Source organism: Salmo salar, unplaced genomic scaffold (genome assembly GCF_905237065.1).
Source record: "Salmo salar unplaced genomic scaffold, Ssal_v3.1, whole genome shotgun sequence".
NCBI lineage: Eukaryota > Metazoa > Chordata > Actinopteri > Salmoniformes > Salmonidae > Salmo > Salmo salar.
This window is the reverse complement of record NW_025549978.1, coordinates 13,365-36,203: the sequence shown is the minus strand read 5'-3', so window position 1 is coordinate 36,203 and position 22,839 is coordinate 13,365. Positions and strand designations below refer to the sequence as shown.

General features: G+C 43.6%; 1 protein-coding gene and 1 long non-coding RNA gene across 3 annotated transcripts; both read left to right on the top strand.

Moving 5' to 3' along the window:
- Positions 1–3,143: 3,143 nt before the first annotated feature.
- On the top strand, positions 3,144–3,620 carry LOC123739051 (uncharacterized). The gene is made up of 2 exons (XR_006767597.1): positions 3,144–3,295; positions 3,390–3,620. It is a non-coding gene; the product is annotated as an uncharacterized lncRNA (long non-coding RNA).
- A 9,297-nt stretch (positions 3,621–12,917) lies between these two features.
- Positions 12,918–19,252, top strand: LOC123739050 (CMRF35-like molecule 6). Of its 2 annotated transcripts, XM_045713618.1 has the most exons (6): positions 12,918–13,101; positions 13,377–13,724; positions 15,789–15,956; positions 17,023–17,118; positions 17,337–17,386; positions 18,129–19,251. In XM_045713618.1, exons 1-6 carry the CDS (start codon positions 13,056–13,058, stop codon positions 18,450–18,452), a joined length of 1,032 nt encoding a protein of 343 aa, XP_045569574.1. In that variant the 5' UTR covers positions 12,918–13,055; the 3' UTR covers positions 18,453–19,251. The 2 variants fall into 2 exon arrangements, with proteins under 2 accessions (XP_045569574.1, XP_045569575.1); XM_045713619.1 differs by lacking the exon at positions 17,023–17,118 and having other exon boundaries at positions 18,129–19,252.
- The last annotated feature ends 3,587 nt before the right edge of the window (positions 19,253–22,839 follow it).

The window sequence follows — 22,839 nt, the reverse complement described above, 5'->3', positions numbered from 1 at the left end:
ACCTGGTTAAATAAAGGTGAAATAAAAAAAATAAAATAAAAATATAGGCCACAAATTCAAATTGGCTATATTCAAACTCTTCAACATTATCCTCACTGCAGGTATTTTACCCAATATTTGGAACCAAGGATTGATCACACTAATCTATAAAAAATGGAGACAAATTTGACCCAAATAATTACAGAGGAATTTGCATTAACAGCAACTTGGGAAAAATTCTCTGCAGTATCATAAATAGCAGATTACATAATTTCATTGATGAACACAACGTCCTAAGCAGAAGCCAGATTGTATTTTTGGGGGAATTATCGTGCAACAGACCACATTTACACCCTCCACACTCTAATTGACAAACAAGTAAACCAAAACAAAGGCACAATCTACTCGTGTTTTGTAGACTTCAAGAAAGCATTTGATTAAATTTGGCCCAAAGGTCTTTTTTTATAAACTAATAGAAAGTGGTATTGGAGGGAAAACATATGATGTTATTAAATCAATGTACACTAAAAACAAATGTGCGGTTAAAGTTGGCAACAAGCAAACAAACTTCTTCTCTCAGGGGCGTGGATAGGGGCTGCCCAATAAGTCCAACACTATTTAACATCTACATTAATGAATTGGCAAAAACATTAGAAGAATCGGCAGCACCTGGTCAGCACCGGCAGCACCTGGTCTCGGCAGCACACTGAAATCAAGTGTCTGCTGTACGCAGATGACCTGGTGCTGCTGTCTCCCACTAAGGAGGAGTTACATCAGCACCTAGATCATCTGCACGGGTTCTGTCAGACCTGGACTCTGACTGTTAATCTAAAAAACAGAATATAATGATATTCCAAAAAAGGTGCGAAAATCAGGATGACAAATATAAATTCTATTTTTACATAGTTCTATTAGAACACACCACAAACTACACGTATCTAGGACTAAATATCAGCAACACAGGTAGCTTCCACATGACTGTGAATGAGCTGAGAGACAGAGCAAGAAGAGCATTTTATGCCATTAAAAGGAACATTGAAATCGAAATTCCAATCAGAATCTGTCTCAAAATGTTCCAATCAGTTATAGAACCAATTTCTCTCTATGGCAGCGAATTATGGGATCCGCTCTCTAACAATGAATGACCAAATGGGACAAACATCCAATCGAAATACTACATGCAGAGTTTTGCCAGATGGTATTGCAAGTGCAAAGAAAAACTCCAAGTAACGCATGTAGAGCAGAATTGGGCCAATACCCCCTCCTCATTCGAATAGAAAAAAAGAGTCCTCAAATTTTACAACCATCTAAAAACAAGTGATCCCAAAACATTCCATCACACAGCTCTACAATTTCAAGAGATGAAACAAGAGAAGAGTCCCCTAAGCCAGCTGGTTCTGAGGCTCAGTTCACTAACTGAAACCAACCCCATAGAGCCTTAAGACATCACTCAGAAAATCTGGCCCAACCAAATCATCACAAAGCAAAAATAATAATATATCACCTATTGGAAAGACACCACAAAAAATCTAAGTAATCTTCAATGCTATTTGGCTCTAAACAGACAGTACATGGTGGCAGACTATCTGATATTATCTTATAACTTTTCCCATTGAGTTTTCTTTGGCTTTCATACCATGTCATGTGTCTTTTCAGTCAGGTTGAGACTGGTCTACTACTATTGCTTTAATGTATTATTATTCTCATTAATATTGTTATGATAGTTGCTGTTAACACTAATCCCATTTCCACTACTACTATTATTATTGCTGTTGGTCCCAGCATTTAGATTATATGTATACTTTGACAATGTAAGTAATTTACTTGCATGTCAATAAAGTCTATTGAATTGATTTGAGAGAGAGAAAGAGAGAGAGAGAGAGAGAGAGAGAGAGAGAGCATGTTCTAATCTATACTGAACAAAAATATAAACGCAACATGCAACAATTTCAAAGATTTTACTGAATTACCGTTCATATTTAAAGAAATCAGTCAATTGAAATAAATAAATTAGGCCCTAATCTATGGATTTCACATGACTTGGCAGGGGCACAGAACTTGGGTGGACTTGGGTGGACTTGGGAGGGCATAGGCCCACCCACTTGGGAGCCAGGCCCAGCCAATCAGAATGATTTTCCCCACAAAAGTGCTTTATTATAGACAGAAACAGTCCTTAGTTTCATCAGCTGTCCGGGTGGCTGGTCTCAGACGATCCAGCGGGTCAAGAAGCCGGATGTGGAGGTCCTCGGCTGGCGTGGTTACACGTGGTCTGCGGTTGTGAGGCTGGTTGGATGTACTGCCAAATTCTCAAAAAATGATGTTGGAGGCAGCTTATGGTAGAGAAATTAACATTAAATTCTGTGGCAACAGCTCTGCTGGACATTCCTGCAGTCAGCATGTCAACTGTACGCTCCCTCAAAACTTGAGTCATTTTAGAGTTGCCTTTTATTGTCCCCAACACAAGGTGCACCTGTGTAATGATCATGCTGTTTAATCAGCTTGTTGATATGCCACACCTGTCAGGTGGATGGATTATTTTGGCATGTAAACAAATGTGTGAACAAAATTTGAGAGAAATAAGCTTTTTGTGCGTATGGAACATTTCTGGGATCTTTTATTTCAGCTCATGAAACATGGGACCAACACTTTACATGCTCCGTTTATATTTTTGTTCAGTGTATGTTCTTCCCTCTCTCATCATGTCCTCCTGTCCTTCTCCTTTTCCTCCTATCCAGGGTTTTCATGGTGATGGTGACTATGAGGAAATAAAGGACTGCTCCCTACAGTCCAGCATCTACGCCAACTTACCCACAAGCCCCTCTGACTCTCTCAACTCCTCTAGCGTCAACTTCCACAAGAACCCCAGCTACCCCAATGAAGCCACTGTCGCCATCGCGAAAGAGGGCACTTCTTCTGGTGACTAAGCCACTGTCAACATTGGTCAAAGCCCTGAGGCTCCTCCCATCTACTATACAGTCAGTAAACTCAGAGACACCTGACTAACTGACAACCAATCACAAGGGACATATACACACTGGCAACAAATCATAAGTGACCTGTTATTATAATAGTTATTGTCACATCTGCTCCTGCCACACCCCCTAGTGGACATCCGGTGTCTCCTTGACCTGCAGCCACTCCTCCAGTACACCCTCTCTCGCCCCCTCCCTTTCTGTTTGTGTGTGATTGTGTGGTTGGAGACAGGTGTGCTGGAGCCAGAGTGGATCCTCACCAGCTGCAACCCGTTCCATTATCAAGACCTCTACAAATACTCAGTCCTGCCACTTCCACTCTGCCGGATCGCATTCTCCGTTCAGTCAGTCATGCTTCTAGCTATTTGTTGTTATTTAAGATCTTGTATCCTGCTGTGCCTATTTATTTGCCTGACGCTGTTTCTCCTCTCACTGCAGTTTTACTCCTCTGACTCCTGTCTCCTGTTCCACATCTCACCACCCTGCTACCCTGTTCTGGATTCAACTCATCATCACTCCCTTGGATTCCCCTCCAGACCTGTTCACCCTGTCCCAACCCAGCTCACTCCAACCTCAGCCTCCACATCTGGTTTCCAACAACTCATCCAAGCTTCCCTGGATCTGCCCTTCATCTCTCCCTGTGTTACAATAAATATCTTGGTTCATTCATCCCCGTTTCCTGGTCTGAGTCTGCTCTTGGGTGCCCCTGTGCTGCTCTGCTTAACAAGTTCTAACTACATGTTCCACCGTCAGCCTCTGTTTTTAGAAAACGGCTGCTTGAGTTCCATATAGCGATGGAACTTAGGCTTACAGCCGAAGATGTAACTTGCGTTTTCTAAAACACCACGCAGCGAGAACATTCGCTAAGTGATTCATTGGACCATGTGTCGATACTGATAGGATGGAAAGAAAAGCAGTGTCACTTTCTCCATTCAAATCTTACCTTGGCATTAGAATTCCTGCACAATATTGATGACTGTTCAGCTCCTAGAGAGATATACTGAACAAAGATATAAACGCAACATGCAACAATTTCAAAGATTTTGCTTACTTACAGTTCATATAAAGATATAAGTCAATTGAAATAAATTCATTAGGCCCTAATCTATGGTTTTCACATGACTGGACAGGGGCGCAGCAATGGTGTGCCTGGGAGGGCATAGGCCCACCCAATCAGAATGAGTTTTTCCCCACAAAAGTGCTTTATTACAGACAGAAGTTCGTTATGTAATTATAAACTCCTTATAAAGGGTGCCTTAATGTAAACTTTGATACAACCCATTGAAGGCACTCTCCTCCCAAGGAGCCGGTCTGCTTACCGTACCTAGATGCAGAACCAAGACGGGGGGCGAAGCGTTCTCTATCAAACCCTCAAATAGGGAACAGCTTGCCCTGTCAAGTAAGAGGGGCAGACATCATTGAGGTTTTTAAATCACAGTTTAAAACTCACCTTTTAAAATCACAGTTAACCTGTCTGGGCTAGGGGCAGTATTTTCACGGCCAGATAAAAAGCGTACCCCGATTTAAACTGGTTACTACTCTTGCCCAGAAATGAGAATATGCATATTATTAGTAGATTTGGATAGAAAACACTCTGAAGTTTCTAAAACTGTTTGAATGGTGTCTGTGATATAACAGAACTCATATGGCAGGCAAAAACCTGAGAAAATTCCAAGCAGGAAGTGCCCTGTCTGAGAATTTGTAGTTCTTCTTTTGATTCTCTATCAAAACTACAGTATCTGTGGGGTTACGTAGCACTTTCTAAGGCTTCCATTGGCTCTCTAAAGCCTTCAGAAAGCGGATTGAGGCGTCTCCTGTCTCTGGGCAGAGTATAGAAGCTCAGTTTGTCAGTGGTCTGCCTGGTGACAAAGAGATTGGATATGCTCGTTCACATGAGCACGCTGTTTTTCTTTTCCTCTTTGAATGAATACACTATTGTCCGGTTGGAATATTATCGCTATTTTACGAGAAAAATACAATCCAAAATTATTTTAACCTGTTAGGGCTAGGGGGCAGTATTGACACGGCTGGATAAAAACGTACCCGATTTAATCTGGTTACCACTCCTACCCAGTAACTAGAATATGCATATACTTATTACATATGGATAGAAAACACCCTAAAACTGTTTGAATGGTGTCTGTGAGTATAACAGAACTCATTTGGCAGGCAAAAATCTGAGAAGGTTTCATTCAGGAAGTGGCCTGTCTGACAAGGTGTCGTTCTTCTTGTCTCTGTTTATTGAAGAGTGAGGATCTTAGCTGTCCCGTGACACTTCCTACGGCTGCCATAGGGTCTCAGAAGGCGGTAAAAAGCTGAATCGTGGCTTTGCAGGCTCTGGCTGAAACAAAGTAGCGCGTTTGGGTAGTGGCTGGTTACAGTACTGTGAGACTCAGGCTCGTGCCCGCGTCGACCGAAAGCTTTGTTTACTTTCCTCTGTTTAGCTAAATGGACATTCCCGGTCGGAATATTATCGCTTTTTTACGAGAAAAATGGCATAAAAATGGATTTTAAACAGCGGTTGACATGCTTCGAAGTACGGTAATGGAATATTTAGATTTTTTTTGTCACGAATTGCGCCATGCGCACGACCCTGATTTACCATTTCAGATAGTGTCTGGGACGCATCGAACAAAACGCCGCTATTCGGATATAACGATGGATTATTTTGGACCAAACCAACATTTGTTATTGAAGTAGCAGTCCTGGGAGTGCATTCTGATGAAGACAACAAAAGGTAATCAAACTTTTATAATAGTAAACCTGATATTGGTGAGTCCTAAACTTGCCGGGTGTCTAAATAGCTAGCCCGTGATGCCTGGGCTATGTACTTAGAATATTGCAAAATGTGCTTTCACCAAAAAGCTATTTTAAAATCGGACATATCGAGTGCATAGAGGAGTTCTGTATCTATAATTCTTAAAATAATTGTTATGCTTTTTGTGAACGTTTATCGTGAGTAATTTAGTAAATTCACCGGCAGTGTTCGGTGGGAATGCTAGTCACATGCTAATGTAAAAAGCTGGTTTTTGATATAAATATGAACTTGATTGAACAAAACATGCATGTATTGTATAACATAATGTCTTAGGGTTGTCATCTGATGAAGATCATCAAAGGTTAGTGCTGCATTTAGCTGTCTTCTGGGTTTTTGTGACATTATATGCTAGCTTGAAAAATGGGTGTCTGATTATTTCTGGCTTGGTACTCTGCTGACATAATCAAATGTTTTGCTTTCATTGTAAAGCCTTTTGAAATCGGACAGTGTGGTTAGATTAACGAGAGTCTTGTCTTTAAATAGCTGTAAAATAGTCATATGTTTGAGAAATTGAAGTAATAGCATTTCAAACGTTTTGAAAATCGCGCCACAGGATTGAACTGGCTGTTACGTAGGTGGGACGAATTCGTCCCGCCTAGCCCAGAGAGGTTAAACAGCGTTTGACATGCTTCTAAGTACGGTAATACATTTTGATTTTTTTGTCTCGAAATGCGCCGCGCATTACCCTTTGGATAGTGAGCTGAACGCACGAACAAAACGGAGGTATTTGGGCATAACTATGGATTATTTTGAAAAAAAACTACATTTCTTGTGGAAGTAGCAGTCCTGGGAGTGCATTCTGACGAAGATCAGCAGGGTAATGCAATTTTTCTAATACTAATTTTGAGTTTAGTGTGCGCCGAAGTTGGCGGGTGTCAAAATAGCTAGCCGTGATGGCTGAGCTATGTACTCAGAATATTTCAAAATGTGCTTTCGCCGAAAAGCTATTTTAAAATCTGACATAGCGATTGCATAAAGAAGTTCTGTATCTATAATTCTTAAAATAATTGTTATGTATTTTGTCAACGTTTATGATGAGTAATTTAGTAAATTCACCGGAAGTTTTTCGGTGGGGATACATTTTCTGAACATCACACGCCAATGTAAAAAGCTGTTTTTTGATATAAATATGAACTTGATTGAACAAAACATGCATGTATTGTATAACATAATGTCCTAGGAGTGTCATCTGATGATGATCATCAAAGGTTAGTGCTTCATTTAGCTGTGTTTTGGGTTTCTGTGACATATATGCTTGCTTGGAAATTGGCTGTGTGATTATTTTGGGCTATGTACACTCCTAACATAATCTAATGTTTTGCTTTCGCTGTAAAGCCTTTTTGAAATCGGACAATGTGGTTAGATTAACGAGAGTCTTATCTTTAAAATGGTGTAAAATAGTCGTATGTTTGAAAAATCGAAATTATTGCATTTTTGAGGTTTTTGTATTTCGCGCCACGCTGTTCCACTGGCTGTTGAATAGAGTGGGACGGTCACGTCCCACTAGCCCAGAGAGGTTAACTAACTTCCAGACAAGCTTCAATGCCATGCAACTCTCCTTCCGTGGCCTCCAACTGCTCTTAAATGCAAGTAAAACTAAATGCATGCTCTTCAACCGATTGCTGCCCGCACCTGCCCGCCCGTCCAGCATCACTACTCTGGACGGTTCTGACTTAGAATATGTGGACAACTACAAATACCTAGGTGTCTGGTTAGACTGTAAACTCTCTTTCCAGACTCACATTAAACTTCTCCAATCCAAAATTAAATCTAGAATCGGCTTCCTATTTCGCAACAAAGCAACCTTCACTCATGCTACCAAACATACCCTTGTAGAACTGACGAATTTACCGATCCTCGACTTCCGCGATGTCATTTACAAAATAGCGTCCAACACTCTACTCAACAAATTGGATGCAGTCTACAACAGTGCCATCCGTTTTGTCAGCAAAGCCCCATATCCTACCCACCACTGTGACCTGTACACCTCGTTGGCTGGCCCTCGCTTCATTCTCATCGCCAAACCCACTGGCTCCAGGTCATCTACAAGTCTCTGCTAGGTAAAGCTCTGCCTTATCTCAGCTCACTGGTCACCATAGCAGCACCCACCCGTAGCACACGGTCCAGCATATATATCTCACTGGTCACCCCCAAAGCCAATTCTTCCTTTGGCCACCTCTCCTTACAGTTCTCTGCTGCCAATGACTGGAACGAACTGCAAAAATCACTAAAGCTGGAGACTCTTATCTCCCTCACTAGTTTTAAGCACCAGCTGTCAGAGCAGCTCACAGATCACCGCACCTGTACATAGCCCATCTGTAAATAGCCCATCAAACTACCTCATCCCAATACTGTATTTATTTATCTATCTTGCTCCTTTGCACCCCAGTATCTCTACTTACACATTCATCTTCTGCACATTCTACCATTCCAGTGTTTAATTGCTATATTGTAATTACTTTGCCACCATGGGCTATTTACTGCCTTACCTCCCTTATCCGACCTCATTTGCACATGCTGTATATATACTTTTTCTACTGTATTATTGATTGTATGTTTGTTTATTCCATGTGTAACTCTGTGTTGCTGTATGTGTCGAACTGCTTTGCTTTATCTTGGCCAGGTCACAGTTGCAAATGAGAACTTGTTCTCAACTAGCCTACCTGGTTAAATAAAGGTAGGCTAGGGCTACCCCTAGTGGTGGTATATAGTCTTTGCAGTCTTTGACTTCAAATCAAATTGTATTAGTCACAAATACAACAGGTGTAGACCTTACAGAGAAATGCTTACTTACAAGCCACTTACCAGCAATGCATTAGAATTTTTTGGGATAAGAATAAGAAATAAAAGTAATAAGTAATGTGTTCTGCAGTCAGGTCATTCAGTGGGACAGAGGAGTATTGTATAGAGCTGATTCTCCCCAGGCTCCTCTTCCTACTGTGGGACCCTCGAGACCCTCCAGGGAATCTCTTCCCCTGCTTTGAGCCCATCACCTCCCTACCTGACTGAATGAACACCACCCATAGAATCTATTCTAATTAAATTACAGCAGTGCTCCTATGTCACTTCAACTAAACTGCTTCAACTCAGCGACACAGCCTTTCAATCAAATTTGTTTTGCTCCCCCTGAAGTATCCCGTCATGTGCAGTTGATCAATATCTCAACAACGTCTTGTGGATAGACCAATTACCCTCAGGGGTACTAATACCACAGGTTGAGAAACGTTGCTTTAGAAGTGGGAACCTAACTGGTTGTATGCTGCTCAGGGGGGCCTGCACTCTGGGGTAGCTGTCCTGGTTGTAGTCCTTGGCCAGGTTGGTCCAGGAGGCCTGGATGGTGGTCCTACTCTGCTCCATGAGCCTGGAAAACAGGGAGTACATGGCTTTGTGGATCTCCTCTCTGCCCTCTCTCTCCAGGGTCACCTATCGGTGGTCAGAGCAAAACATTTATCAGTCATACAATGTTCCATGTAGAAAATGGTACAGTGAAACATAGACAGATTTTTAAAGAGATAAAGAATAAGATATTGATGATCTACAAGGTAATCTCTGCACCCAGAATACAATCGGTCCACTAACCCATAGAGCAGTGGAAAGGGATCATCGATTGCCATGGAGATGTCTGTGCAGAAATTCTTGAGCTGTGAACACGATTCAGAATCCCAGAAACCTCGACTCTGGACATGGCTCACAGTTAGCATAAATAGTAAGGTGTTTATTAATACTTGAGTTTAAGCTAGAGATATGTTTTATTGCATGGGCTGCATCTCAATCCACCGCATCCACCTATGCCGCAGAACTACAGTACTGTTTGTCTAATGTTCCAACTTTTGTCTGTAGCATCCGAACCATTTGGGCTACAAACTAATATGACCCCACTGTAGAAAGTGGAGACTGTCACAAACACAATGGTGTTCACGTGACTCATCTGAAGGTAACCCAAATGAATGGAAGTATGGAGGCAGTTTTGTGGCAACAAAAATAAGGGGTTAAAACTTCTTCGGGATCGGTGTTCCTTCCACGGGACGGTTGAGCTAATGTAGGCTAATGTGATTAGCATGAGGTTGTAAGTAACAAGAACAATTCCCAGGACATAGACATATCTGATATTTGCAGAAAGCTTAAATTCTTGTTAATCTAACTGCACTGTCCAATCTATTACAGTGAAATAATACCATGCTATTGTTTGAGGAGAGTGCACAGTTGTGAACATGAAAAGTTATTAATAAACAAATTAGGCACATTTGAGCAGTCTTGATACAACATTTTGAACAGAAATGCAATGGTTCATTGGATCAGTCTAAAACTTTGCACATACACTGCTGCCATCTAGTGGCCAAAATCTAAATTGCAGTTGGGCTGGAATAATACATTATGGCCTTTCTCTTGCATTTCGAAGATGATGGTTCAACAGAAAATACAAAAGAATGGTTGTTTTTTTCTTTGTATTATCTTTTACCAGACCTATTGTGTTATATTCTCCTACATTTCCACAAACTTCAAAGTGTTTCCTTTCAAATGGTACCAAGAATATGCATATCCTTGCTTCAGGGCCTGAGTTGCAGGCAGTTAGATTTGGGTATGTCATTTTAGGCAAAAATTGAAACACTTCTTAGGGATAGGCGTTCCGTCAATGGGGCAGTTGTAAATCATGTAGCGTCGTGTGTCATGATCGCACATTTTAGAGAAACAACAAATGTCGGTTCATATAAGTGTCTTATATTGGCTGAAAGCATACATTCTTGTTAATATAACTGCACTGTCCAATTTACAGTAGCTATTACTGCGAAAAAATTCCATGCTATTGTTTGAGGAGAGCTCAAAACAACAAAACACTTTTTTCACCGCAACAGCTTTGATAAATTCACCTCTGAAGGTGAAATGTGTACTTACATTCTGAAATCTTGCTCTGATTTATCATCCCAAGGGTCCCAGAGATAACATGAATTGTAGTTTTGTTAGACAAAATCCTTTTTCATATTCTAAAAAGGTGTCTGTGAAAATCTAACCCTAAACGTTGTTTCAACCAGTCAAATTACGTTTGTATTTATTCTTCAGAGATCCTAGAACGTAACCAGACTTCACTATATCATTAGGAGTGTAGTATATCCTATAGGACATCAAATTTGGTCAGAGAGCGACGCCTTCATTGCGCGCCGATGACACGGGCGGTCTTCACTTGATTGACTAACACTTTGTCAAATAAGCACCAATCGGAGTGAAACAAAGCTTGCTAGATAGCCAATGAGCTGGGCTTTACGGAAGTATGTGTATCTGTCGCACAACCCCATATCTGTCACACAATTTTGCTGCTAACCTTGTGCGACAGCAAGCTTTTTCCTTTTGGACAAAAATGGCAAGAATATGGAGAGTTATGAAGTTATGAAAACTGGGTGTTTTGCAAATGGTAGCCATTTACAATATGGCTACTAATACTGTAAAAGCTAAATCAAAGTCCAAATATACAGATTTAACAATATTCTTGCAGAAAAATGTAATGTAAATGTAAACGTGTCCTTCACGATTTGGCCAAATGTACCTGGGTGACTTCACACTAAATGTCATGTAGCTTGCTCATACTTCAAGTTATCAGTCTGAAACTTTGCACAAACACTGCTGCCCTCTTGTGGACACCATCGGAATTACAACTAGAGTGATGGCTATATTTGGGACCTTTCGGGACCTTTCTGTTGCATTTCAAAGATAAATCAATCAATCAAATGTATTTAAAAAGCCCTTCTTACATCAGCCGATGTCACAAAGTGCTGTACAGAAACCCAGCCTAAAACCCCATACAGCAAGCAATGCAGGTGTAGAAGCACGGTGGCTAGGAAAAACATAGAAATAAATATCCCTATAAAAGGCCAGAACCTAGGAAGAAACCTAGAGAGGAACCAGGCTATGAGGGATGGCCAGTCCTCTTCTGGCTGTGCCGGGTGGCGATTATAACAGAACATGGCCAAGATGTTCAAATGTTCATAGATGAACAGCAGGCTCAAATAATAATAATCACAGTGGTTGTCGAGGGTGCAACAGGTCAGCACCTCAGGAGTAAATATCAGTTGGCTTTTCATAGCCAATCATTCAGAGTATCTCTACCACTCCTGCTGTCTCTAGAGAGTTGAAAACTGCGGTTCTGGGACAAGTAGCACGTCCGGTGAACAGGTCAGGGTTCCATAGCCACAGGCAGAGCAGTTGAACCTGGAGCAGCAGCACGACCAGGTGGACTGGGGAAAGCAGGGAGTCATCAGGCCACGTAGTCCTGAGGCATGGTCCTAGGGCTCAGGTTCTCCGAGAGAGTGAAACAAAGAAATAGAGAAAGAGAGAAAGAAAGAGAGAAAAAGAGAGAAAAAGAGAGAGCATACTTAAATTCACACAAGCCACCGGAGAAGACAGGAGAAATACTCCAGATATAACAGACTGACCATAGCCCCCCGACACATAAACTACTGAGGCATAAATACTGGAGGCTGAGATGGTAGATTTTTTTTTTTTTTAACGGTTGTTTTTTTCTTTGTATTTTCTTCTACCAGATCATTTGTGTTGTATTCTCCTACATTCAATTATATTCTCCTACATTCAATTCACATTTTCCATAAACTTCAAAGTGTTTCCTTTCAAATGGTACCATGAATACGCATATCCTTGCTTCAGGGCCTGAGCTACAGGCAGTTAGATTTGAAAATTGAAAAAAAAGGGCTATCCCCAAGTTAAAATAATTCCATATCTAAGTTTATAATATAAGGATCTATATCTTACTAATCATTTACATTTTCATCATTTCACAGACACTCTTTTCCGGAGCGACTTACAGGAACATTTAAGGTTAAGTGCCTTGCTCACGGGCACAGACAGATTTTTCATTTAGTCTGCTTGGGGATTTGAACCAGCAAGCTTTCAGTTACTGGCCCAATGCTCCTAACTGCTGGGCTATCTGCCACCCTAATTAATAACCATTAATACATATTTTAAAAGTTGTTTAACTGTCCATATATATTATGATTAATGAATGATGAGAAAGCTATTTATAAATCACTCATATACGGTTTATTACTGAATGTTATTAAAAAGTTTTACAGAGTAGTGAAATGATTTCAGGAAGTACTTAATCAAACAGCAGGACTTCCTGCACTACACACACTAACAGAGTGGTTCTCATGCACACTGCAGGAACAGACCTTCCTGTACTGGGGTGGTAACTGGACGTAGAAGTATTGAGGGGACTGGAGTAAACAGGATGTACAGGGTCTAAAGAGACTTGAACTAGCTGGGAGCCACAAGTCATCATGGTTATCTTGCTGGTCCCCACACTGAAGATTGTCCTCCTCTTAGGTGAGTACATCAGACTGAATGAACACATCTCCAGTGACTCCTCTCTATAGTTTGATACATTTGGTTATAACATTTTACAGTGTAACTCACTTCACTCACTGATAATGTTGTTAGATAAAGGGGAGGGGACACTGAGGAACACAAGGTCCAGTATGTACTGATGGATGTGAAGGATCACCAGTGGTGTACCAGACCAGAATCCACTCTTACAATATGTGAAATGGAAGCTGGGGTGTTTGTACTGTTTGTAATGAGACTGTTGGTGTGTCCTACAGCTGCTGTGTGGAGTGTGTGTACAGCAGAGTTGATCACAGTGGAAGGATATGAGGGGGGCAAAGCAGAGATCAGATGCCCCTATAGAGAGGAGTGGAGGAGCCACCATAAGTACCTCTGTAAAGGGGATTGTTCTCTTTATTATAAAGACAAAGTTATTAAGACTGAGGCGGGGGTAAACAGCACTTCTAGAGGGAGATACTCTCTGAAGGACATCAGAGAGGAAAGTGTCTTCCTTGTAACCATCACTGACTTGACATTAGATGATGCTGGGAGATACTGGTGTGGAGAGGAAACAGCCAAATGGAAACCAGATCACTACGTTGAAATCAACCTTATTGTCTCTGAAGGTACTGTAAACCTTTCATTCTCATTTTCAAAACTTTAGCACTTCCAAACTAAACATATTATAATACACATTCCTAATCAAGCTTCTGCACTTGTCCTGAATCCTAACTTGAGATCCCTGCACATTAGTAAATTTTTATCCACATTATTCAGTGACACAATGCATGAGTTTTGTACATGTTGACTTAAAGGGGCAATCTGTGATTGCTACATGCTGTACTTTTAAATTATTTATATTTGCCCATTGATTCTTGAAGAATATAACTTATAAATGCCTCATGAGCTTAGTTAAACCGTCGTAACCCACTAAAACTCAAAATATACTTGTTTTACTCCATTTTTTGTAACCAATGTAATTCTTAACATAAACACTGTAAAGACTCAAACCATGTTTAAAACTACAATGTTGATCTCGTGGATGGTCAGTCCTTGCATCTATAGCTCTGTTTATAAATGTTAGTGGTTAAATTTCTCCAGCCCAAACCCTCAGCTGTTTACCAAAAACAGTGGGTGCCGACTTTGTTGTTTGATCTGCAGATTTTCCCTTTAAGGGAACTGCATCTCAACAAGATTCCACCCTAAATGAGGCCAGGTCATTCAACTTTCATGAACAATGTGATCAAACACACCACACAGATCACATCATTAATACATTAGACAAGGAAGTTAGATGTGTTTAAAATGACAGATTGGTGTTGTGCGAACCTTACTGAAGTGACAGGCTGTGAAGAACTGTCAGTCTCCATCCATTGTGTGTATGAAGAAAAGCATGAAAACAATGACATGTAAAAGTGACAACAACCAAAAGCCAGTACTGGAGGTTCTAACTGTTCGACAACAAGACAGTCAGCGTTGTCATCACCAGCCTAATCCAAGAGGATGCTGGGAGATGTCTCTGTGGCGTGCAGAACAACCACACTCTTCATACCCCGTCAGCAGTCCAGCTAGATATCAAGAGTAAGGGTCCTGTTGCATGAGCCTGCTCTGCATTGTGAGACAGATTGATCAGGACAAAACGTAACTTTCTGTGTGATGTATTGCATGTTTATACGTCTGTCTCGGATTCAGAAACCTGCCAGTATTACTCAGTCTTCAGCTGTTGTATATTTAGGGTATTTGCTCCTGTGTATAAAAAAAGGAGAGAGAAGATGTGGATATTTAAATGACAACTACAATATCTGCACAGGAAGAGCAGAAACCACACTTCCTTCTATGCATCTGCCAGTGAGTGTATTGGTCAGGGTACATTTACATTTCAGTCAATTCAGGAAGTATACAGAAATTCAGCTTCTCTTTAATGCTTATCATTAACCATGCTTCCATCCAGTTTTTATGCGAGTAAAGTTGTACCATATGACAAAAAGAAAAATCAGGACAGATGTGATGGAAACAGAAAGTGTCGGTACAATTTTATAAATGCTGACAGATAATTTGTTCTTTCGACATGGTTGGGTCTTTTTGTCGGTAAAATTAATTTTGCGAGAAATAGCAGTGGAAACACCTTTATGCACTAACATTTATTTAATAAACATCATATCGAAGTAAACTAGGAGACAATCAGATATTCTCACACTTATCCATAATAATCTCATAGTGTATACTAGTCTACGCAGTACCCTCACAGCCGACTATCTTTGAGCTGTTGGCTAGAGCACACATGCCAAGTCCAGAGGTGAAACATTCGCTATATAACGCAGCAGTTTTTGGGAAAACTATTGGTGGAGTTGAAAATGAGATGGAAACACATTGAACTTCAGATTTTTATTCTGTACATGAAAACTGAAGCGAAAAAGTACATTTTGTGTGAAGTACATCATCACGTTCCGCAACAAGTTTGTTAATAAGTGGAAACCACTTATTCTTTATGCAGATTTTATAATATTTGCATGAAAATCTGTCACCAATTGGAGGGAAACCTAGATAAAGACAAGTCATTTTGGAATTTGGTTTACTTCCTGAATTGACTGTAGTTGAAATGACCCCAACCCGGGTAGTATTTGAGTAATTTCACCTGTCACACACTCAAGCATACTATATGTGTCTCTTTCTCTCCCTCTAAAACCCAGTTTCACCAGCTCTATCATCACCATCACCCATATCCATGTCTTCACCATCACCCATATCCATGTCTTCACCATCACCCTCATCCATGTCTTCACCATCACCCTCATCCATGTCTTCACCATCACCCTCATCCATGTCTTCACCATCACCCTCATCACACAACAGATCTGGTGAATAAACAATGAGCCTTTTTACACTATGCTAGTTTGTAAACACATTTTGGAAGTGTAAAGACACAGATCTGGGGTCAAATCTGACTTTGGAATCAGATTCCCAGGGTCTAAAGAGACTTGAACTAGTTGGGAGCCACAAATCATCATGGTTATCCTGCTGGTCCTCACACTGAAGATTGTCCTCCTCTTAGGTGAGTACATCTGTCACGTTCGTCTAAAGGAGTAGACCAAGGCGCAGCGTTCTTAGAGTTCCACATGTTTAATAAATATGAAACTCACCAAAACAATACAGACGAAGCGTGAAGTTCTGGCCTGCTCACAGGCAGCCACACAAACACAAGATCCCACAAAGCACAGGTGGGAAAAGGCTGCCTAAGTATGATTCCTAATCAGAGACAACGATAGACAGCTGCCTCTGATTAGGAACCATACTTGGCCCAAAACAAAGAAATACAAAAACATAGAAAAAGGAACATAGAACGCCCACCCTAGTCACACCCTGGCCTAACCAAAATAGAGAACAAAACCCTCTCTATGGCCAGGGTGTGACAACATCAGACTGAATGAACACATCTGCAGGTATTGTGGGACACTATTGTGGGACACTCATACCAAAACTATGTCTCTCCGAAAGCACATGTCCCTGCAAGAATAACTTTAATACCAGCACACAGCATTTGTTGTGTTAGCCAACTGAAGAATTAAAACCTTTTAAAATATCAACACATTTGTGAATTGATGCCTAATTCAAGTGTGCAATATGGTTTAGATGAGAATCTCCTGTATAGTTTGAACAGCTAGCCTTCTTTTGTCAGTCTACATACGGTGGTGTATACAGTATGCTAATAGCTGCACCCAGACATGAAACATGAATGTTGACCACCACATCCAAGGTTAATGTCAGGACAGGATGTAAACAGAAAAGTTACACATCTGATGTGGAACAGAGGCAGATCTTACTTCACATATTAGTGTAAAAGGCCCTATGTAAGTTGAACAGAAGTGCTGATTGTAAAGTATGTGTTCTAATGGTACTGTTTGTGTCTGTGTTCTGATACATCAGTGGTCATCATAGTATCTGGGATTCTGGTCATGCTGCTATTGGTGCTTGTGGTCAGCCTGCTCATAGTCTATAGATGGAAACTCAACCAGGAAACAGGTGGGTAACAATCCCTCTCACACACACACAAGGGGAAGTTACTCACACCCCGTCTTCATTTCAAAGAAAACATTTGCATATACAATCCTCCTTTGACCCTGGTTGAGAAATAAAGGTCTCATTGTGAACAGGGCTCTGAAAACCACCTGAACAGACTGCTGCAGCCCAATAGTGTGAATTGTATGACACTCTGTGTACGTGTGTGTTGTGTTCCACAGCTGACTCCTCAGCACCCAGGGTGAACACAGACACTAGGATCAACAGAGAGGTCAGTGTGTGTGCGCGGGCCTGTTTGTTTGACTGAGTGTGTGTGTGTGTGTGTGTGTGTGTGTGTGTGTGTGTGTGTGTGTGTGTGTGTGTGTGTGTGTGTGTGTGTGTGTGTGTGTGTGAGTGGGAAAGAGAGAGAGAGAGATCATGTTCTAATCTATGTAAAAAACTGGGTGGTTTGAGCTCTGAATGCTGATTGGCTGACAGCCATGGTACACAGACACTAGGAACACAGACACTAGGATCAACAGAGAGGTCAGTGTGTGTGCGGGCCTGTGTGTTTGACTGACTGAGTGTGTGTGTGTGTGTGTGTGTGTGTGTGTGTGTGTGTGTGTGTGTGTGTGTGTGTGTGTGTGTGTGTGTGTGTGTGTGTGTGTGTGTGTGGGAAAAGAGAGAGAGAGATCATGTTCTAATCTATGTAAAAAACTGGGTGGTTTGAGCTCTGAATGCTGATTGGCTGACAGCCATGGTTTTTCAGAGCGCATACCGTGGGTATAACAAAACAATTATTTTTACTGCTATAAATATGTTGGGTCCCAGTTTATAATGGCAATAAGGGACCTCAGGGGTTTGAGGTATATGGCCAATATATCACGGCTAAGGGCTGTATCCAGGCACTCCGCGTTGCGTTGTGCGAAAGAACAGCCCTTTGACCAGCCCTTTACCATGGTATATAGACCCCCTCGTGCCTTATTGCTTAATTCTTTCCTCCCTCATTATGTCCTCCTGTCCCTCTCCTCCAGTGTTGTCATGGTGATCGTGACTATGAGGAGATAAAGGACCGCCCGCTACTGTCCAGCTCAGGTGGTGAGACCACCACCATCTACTCCACCGCCAATTTACCCACAAGCCCTTCTGACTCTCTCAACTACGCCAGCGTCAACTTCCACAAGAACCCCAGCTGCCCCAATGAAGCCACTGCCGCCATCACTAAAGAGGGCACTTCTGGTGACTATGCCACTGTCAACGTCAGTCAAAACCCTGCCTACTCTACTGTCAATCATCCACACAGCTCCTCTGAGGCTCCTCCCATCTACTCCACATTGAGCATAACCAGAGACACCTGAGTCACTGACAACCAATCACGAGGGACATACACACATTGGCAACCAATCATAAGTGACATATTATTATAATAGTTATAACTATATGTTCCACCGACAGCCTCTGTTTTTAGAAAACAGCTGCATGATCAGGCCCTGAGTTCCTGATAGCGATGGAACTTAGGCTTACGAGTGTTTTAACGATGTGTGGTTCCTACAACAGCCGAAGATGTAACCTGCGTTTCCCACGCAGCTAGAACGTTCGCTAAGTGATTAATTGGACCATATGTTGATACTGATAGGATGGAAAGAAAGGCAGTGTCACTTCCTCCATTCAAATCTTATCTTGGCATTAGAATTATTGCACAATATTGACGACTGTTCAGCTCCTAGAGAGATATACTGAACAAAGAAATAAACGCAACATGCAACAATTTCAAAGATTTTACTGAGTTACAGTTCATTTACAGAAATAAGCCAATTGAAAGAAACGCATTAGGCCCTAATCTATAGATTTCACATGACTGGGCTGCGGCGCAGCCATGGGTGGGCCTGGGAGGGCATAGGCCCACCCACTTGGGAGCCAGGTCCACCCAGTGCGGAGCCACGCCCAGCCAATCAGAATGAGTTTCTCCACAAAAGGGTTTATTACAGACAGAAATACTCCTCAGGGATGTGATCAAACTTGCGCACAAAATATGAGAGAAATAAGCTTTTTGTACATATGTGTCACGCTTGTCGTCGGTTAAAGAGGACCAAAACGCAGCAGGTATGTGAATGCTCATCTCGACGTTTTAATGAATACAAAATGAACACCAAAATAACAAACAGAAATAACGATCGACTGACAGTCTGCAAGGCACAAGGCTAACACAGAACAATCACCCACCAATAACAAACACAAACACACCCTAATATATGGGACTCTCAATCAAAGGCAGATAGACAACACCTGCCTTCAACTGAGAGTCCCAACCCCAATTAACCAAACATAGAAACAGACATACTAGACTAAACATAGAATACCTGAAAACCAAACAGTGCCCAAAAACCCCGGAATACTTAAACCAAATGCCCCTTCAACAAAACACACCACCCCGAACCACATAAAACGAATACCCTCTGCCACGTCCTGACCAAACTACAATACCAATTAACCTTATACTGGCCAGGACGTGACAGGACCCCCTTAAAGGTGCTAACCCCGGAAGCACCTTAACAAAAATAACCCCAAGCAACACCAAAAATAAAAATTCCCCCTTACTAAAGGGAGGGAAGGGAGGGTGGCTGCCGTCAACGACGGCACTGTGCTACACCCCCCCTCCCCAACCGACCTATCTCTGGAGGTGGCTCCGGCTCAGGCCGTTCCAGGCTGTCGGGGCAGTCTGGCAGCTCGGGACAGTCCGGGCAGTCTGGCAACTCGGGACAGTCCGGGCAGTCTGGCAACTCGGGACAGTCTGGCAACCCGGGACAGTCCGGGCAGTCTGGCAACTCGGGACAGTCCGGCAACTCGGGACAGTCCGGGCAGTCTGGCAACTCGGGACAGTCCCGGCAATCTGGCAACTCGGGACAGTCCGGGCAGTCTGGCAACTCGGGACAGTCTGGCAACTCGGGACAGTCGGGGCAGTCTGGCAACTCGGGACAGTCTGGCAACTCGGGACAGTCCGGGCAGTCTGGCAACTCGGGACAGTCTGGCAACTCGGGACAGTCGGGGCAGTCTGGCAACTCGGGACAGTCTGGCAACTCGGGACAGTCCGGGCAGTCTGTCAACTCGGGACAGTCCGGCAACTCGGGACAGTCCGGGCAGTCTGGCAACTCGGGACAGTCTGGCAACTCGGGACAGTCCGGGCAGTCTGGCAACTCGGGACAGTCCGGGCAGTCTGGCAACTCGGGACAGTCTGGCAACTCGGGACAGTCCGGGCAGTCTGGCAACTCGGGACAGTCCGGGCAGTCTGGCCACTCGGGACAGTCCGGGCAGTCTGGCCACTCGGGGCAGTCCGGGCAGTCAGGGCAGTCCGGCAGTTCAGGGCAGTCAGGCCACTCCGGCAGTTCAGGGCAGTCTGGCCACTCCGGCAGCTCCGACGACTGTTGACTGGCGGGCAGCTCCGACGACTGTTGACTGGCGGGCAGCTCCGACGACTGTTGACTGGCGGGCAGCTCCGACGACTGTTGACTGGCGGGCAGCTCCGACGACTGTTGACTGGCGGGCAGCTCCGACGACTGTTGACTGGCGGGCAGCTCCGATGACTGTTGACTGGCGGACAGCTCCGGTGACTGTTGACTGGCGTGGCTGGGTTTACGCACTTGAAGGCTAGTGTGGGGAGCGGGAACAGGACGAGTCGGACTGGGTTGACGCACTTCCGGGTCCGCACGAGAGACAGGAGCTGGAAACCCAGGGCTATGGAGGCGCACAGTCGGTCTTGATCTTACCTCCTGCACAACCCGTCTTGGCTGGATGGAACTAGTAGCCCTGTACGAGCGGGGTGCTGGTACAGGGCAGACTGGGCTGTGCAGGGGCCTGATGGTAGCCGTGCGTAGAGCGGGAGTTGGGTAGCCTGGTCCTCGGAGGCGTACCGGCGACCAGATGCGCTGCGCAGGCATCCTCCTACCAGGCTGGATGCCCGCTCTAGCACGGCACCTGCGAGGGGCTGGAACAACGCACACCGGACTGTGCGTGCGTATGGGTGAGATAGTGCGCTCCTCAGCGAAACATGGCGCTCTCCCCCCCATACGCTCCTCCATATAACCACGGGTAGCTGGCTTCCGGCTCTTCCTAGGCCTAGCCAAACTACCCGTGTGCCCCCCAAATTTTTTTTATTGGGGGTGCCTCTCGTGCTTCTCCCTCAGCGCGTCCATGGCCTCGTACCTCCGCCTCTCTGCCTTGGCTGCCTCAATTTCCCACTGCGGGCGGCGATAATCCCCAGCCTGGTGCCAAGGTCCGGCCCCGTCCAGAACTTCCTCCCAGGTCCACTTCTCCCGCCAGTCCAACTGGAAGTCCCTCTGCTCCTTCCTCTGCTGCTTGGTCCATAGTTGGTGGGTAATTCTGTCACGCTTGTCGTCGGTTAAAGAGGACCAAAACGCAGCAGGTATGTGAATGCTCATCTCAACGTTTTAATGAATACAAAATGAACACCAAAATAACAAACAGAAATAACGATTGACTGACAGTCTGCAAGGCACAAGGCTAACACAGAACAACACCCACCAATAACAAACACACCCTAATATATGGGACTCTCAATCAAAGGCAGATAGACAACACCTGCCTTCAACTGAGAGTCCCAACCCCAATTAACCAAACATAGAAACAGACATACTAGACTAAACATAGAATACCTGAAAACCAAACAGTGCCCAAAAACCCCGGGAATACTTAAACCAAATGCCCCTTCAACAAAACACACCACCCCGAACCACATAAAACGAATACCCTCTGCCACGTCCTGACCAAACTACAATACCAATTAACCTTATACTGGCCAGGACGTGACAATATGGAACATTTCTGGGCTCTTTTATTTTAGCTCATGAAACATGGGACCAACACTTTCCATGTTGTGTTTATATACACTGCTCAAAAAAATAAAGGGAACACTTAAACAACACAATGTAACTCCAAGTCAATCACACTTCTGTGAAATCAAACTGTCCACTTAGGAAGCAACACTGATTGACAATAAATTTCACATGCTGTTGTGCAAATGGAATAGACAACAGGTGGAAATTATAGGCAATTAGCAAGACACCCCCAATAAAGGAGTGGTACTGCAGGTGGTGACCACAGACCACTTCTCAGTTCCTATGCTTCCTGACTGATGTTTTGGTCACTTTTGAATGCTGGCGGTGCTTTCACTCTAGTGGTAGCATGAGACGGAGTCTACAACCCACACAAGTGGCTCAGGTAGTGCAGCTCATCCAGGATGGCACATCAATGCGAGCTGTGGCAAGAAGGTTTGCTGTGTCTGTCAGCGTAGTGTTCAGAGCATGGAGGCACTACCAGGAGACAGGCCAGTACATCAGGAGATGTGGAGGAGGCCGTAGGAGGGCAACAACCCAGCAGCAGGACCGCTACCTCCGCCTTTGTGCAAGGAGGAGCAGGAGAAGCACTGCCAGAGCCCTGCAAAATGACCTCCAGCAGGCCACAAATGTGCATGTGTCTGCTCAAACGGTCAGAAACAGACTCCATGAGGCTGGTATGAGGGCCCGACGTCCACAGGTGGGAGTTGTGCTTACAGCCCAACACCGTGCAGGACGTTTGGCATTTGCCAGAGAACACCAAGATTGGCAAATTCGCCACTGGCGCCCTGTGCTCTTCACAGATGAAAGCAGGTTCACACTGAGCACATGACAGACGTGACAGAGTCTGGAGACGCCGTGGAGAACGTTCTGCTGCCTGCAACATCCTCCAGCA

Bases quoted from the DNA above. Each gene is read 5' to 3' on its own strand.
- LOC123739050 (XM_045713618.1), top strand. From the start codon at position 13,056: ATGGTTATCTTGCTGGTCCCCACACTGAAGATTGTCCTCCTCTTAG. The intron at 13,725-15,788 runs GTACTGTAAACC...TCTAAAACCCAG, and splicing joins CAACCTTATTGTCTCTGAAG to TTTCACCAGCTCTATCATCA. The intron at 17,387-18,128 runs GTCAGTGTGTGT...CCTCTCCTCCAG, and splicing joins ACACTAGGATCAACAGAGAG to TGTTGTCATGGTGATCGTGA.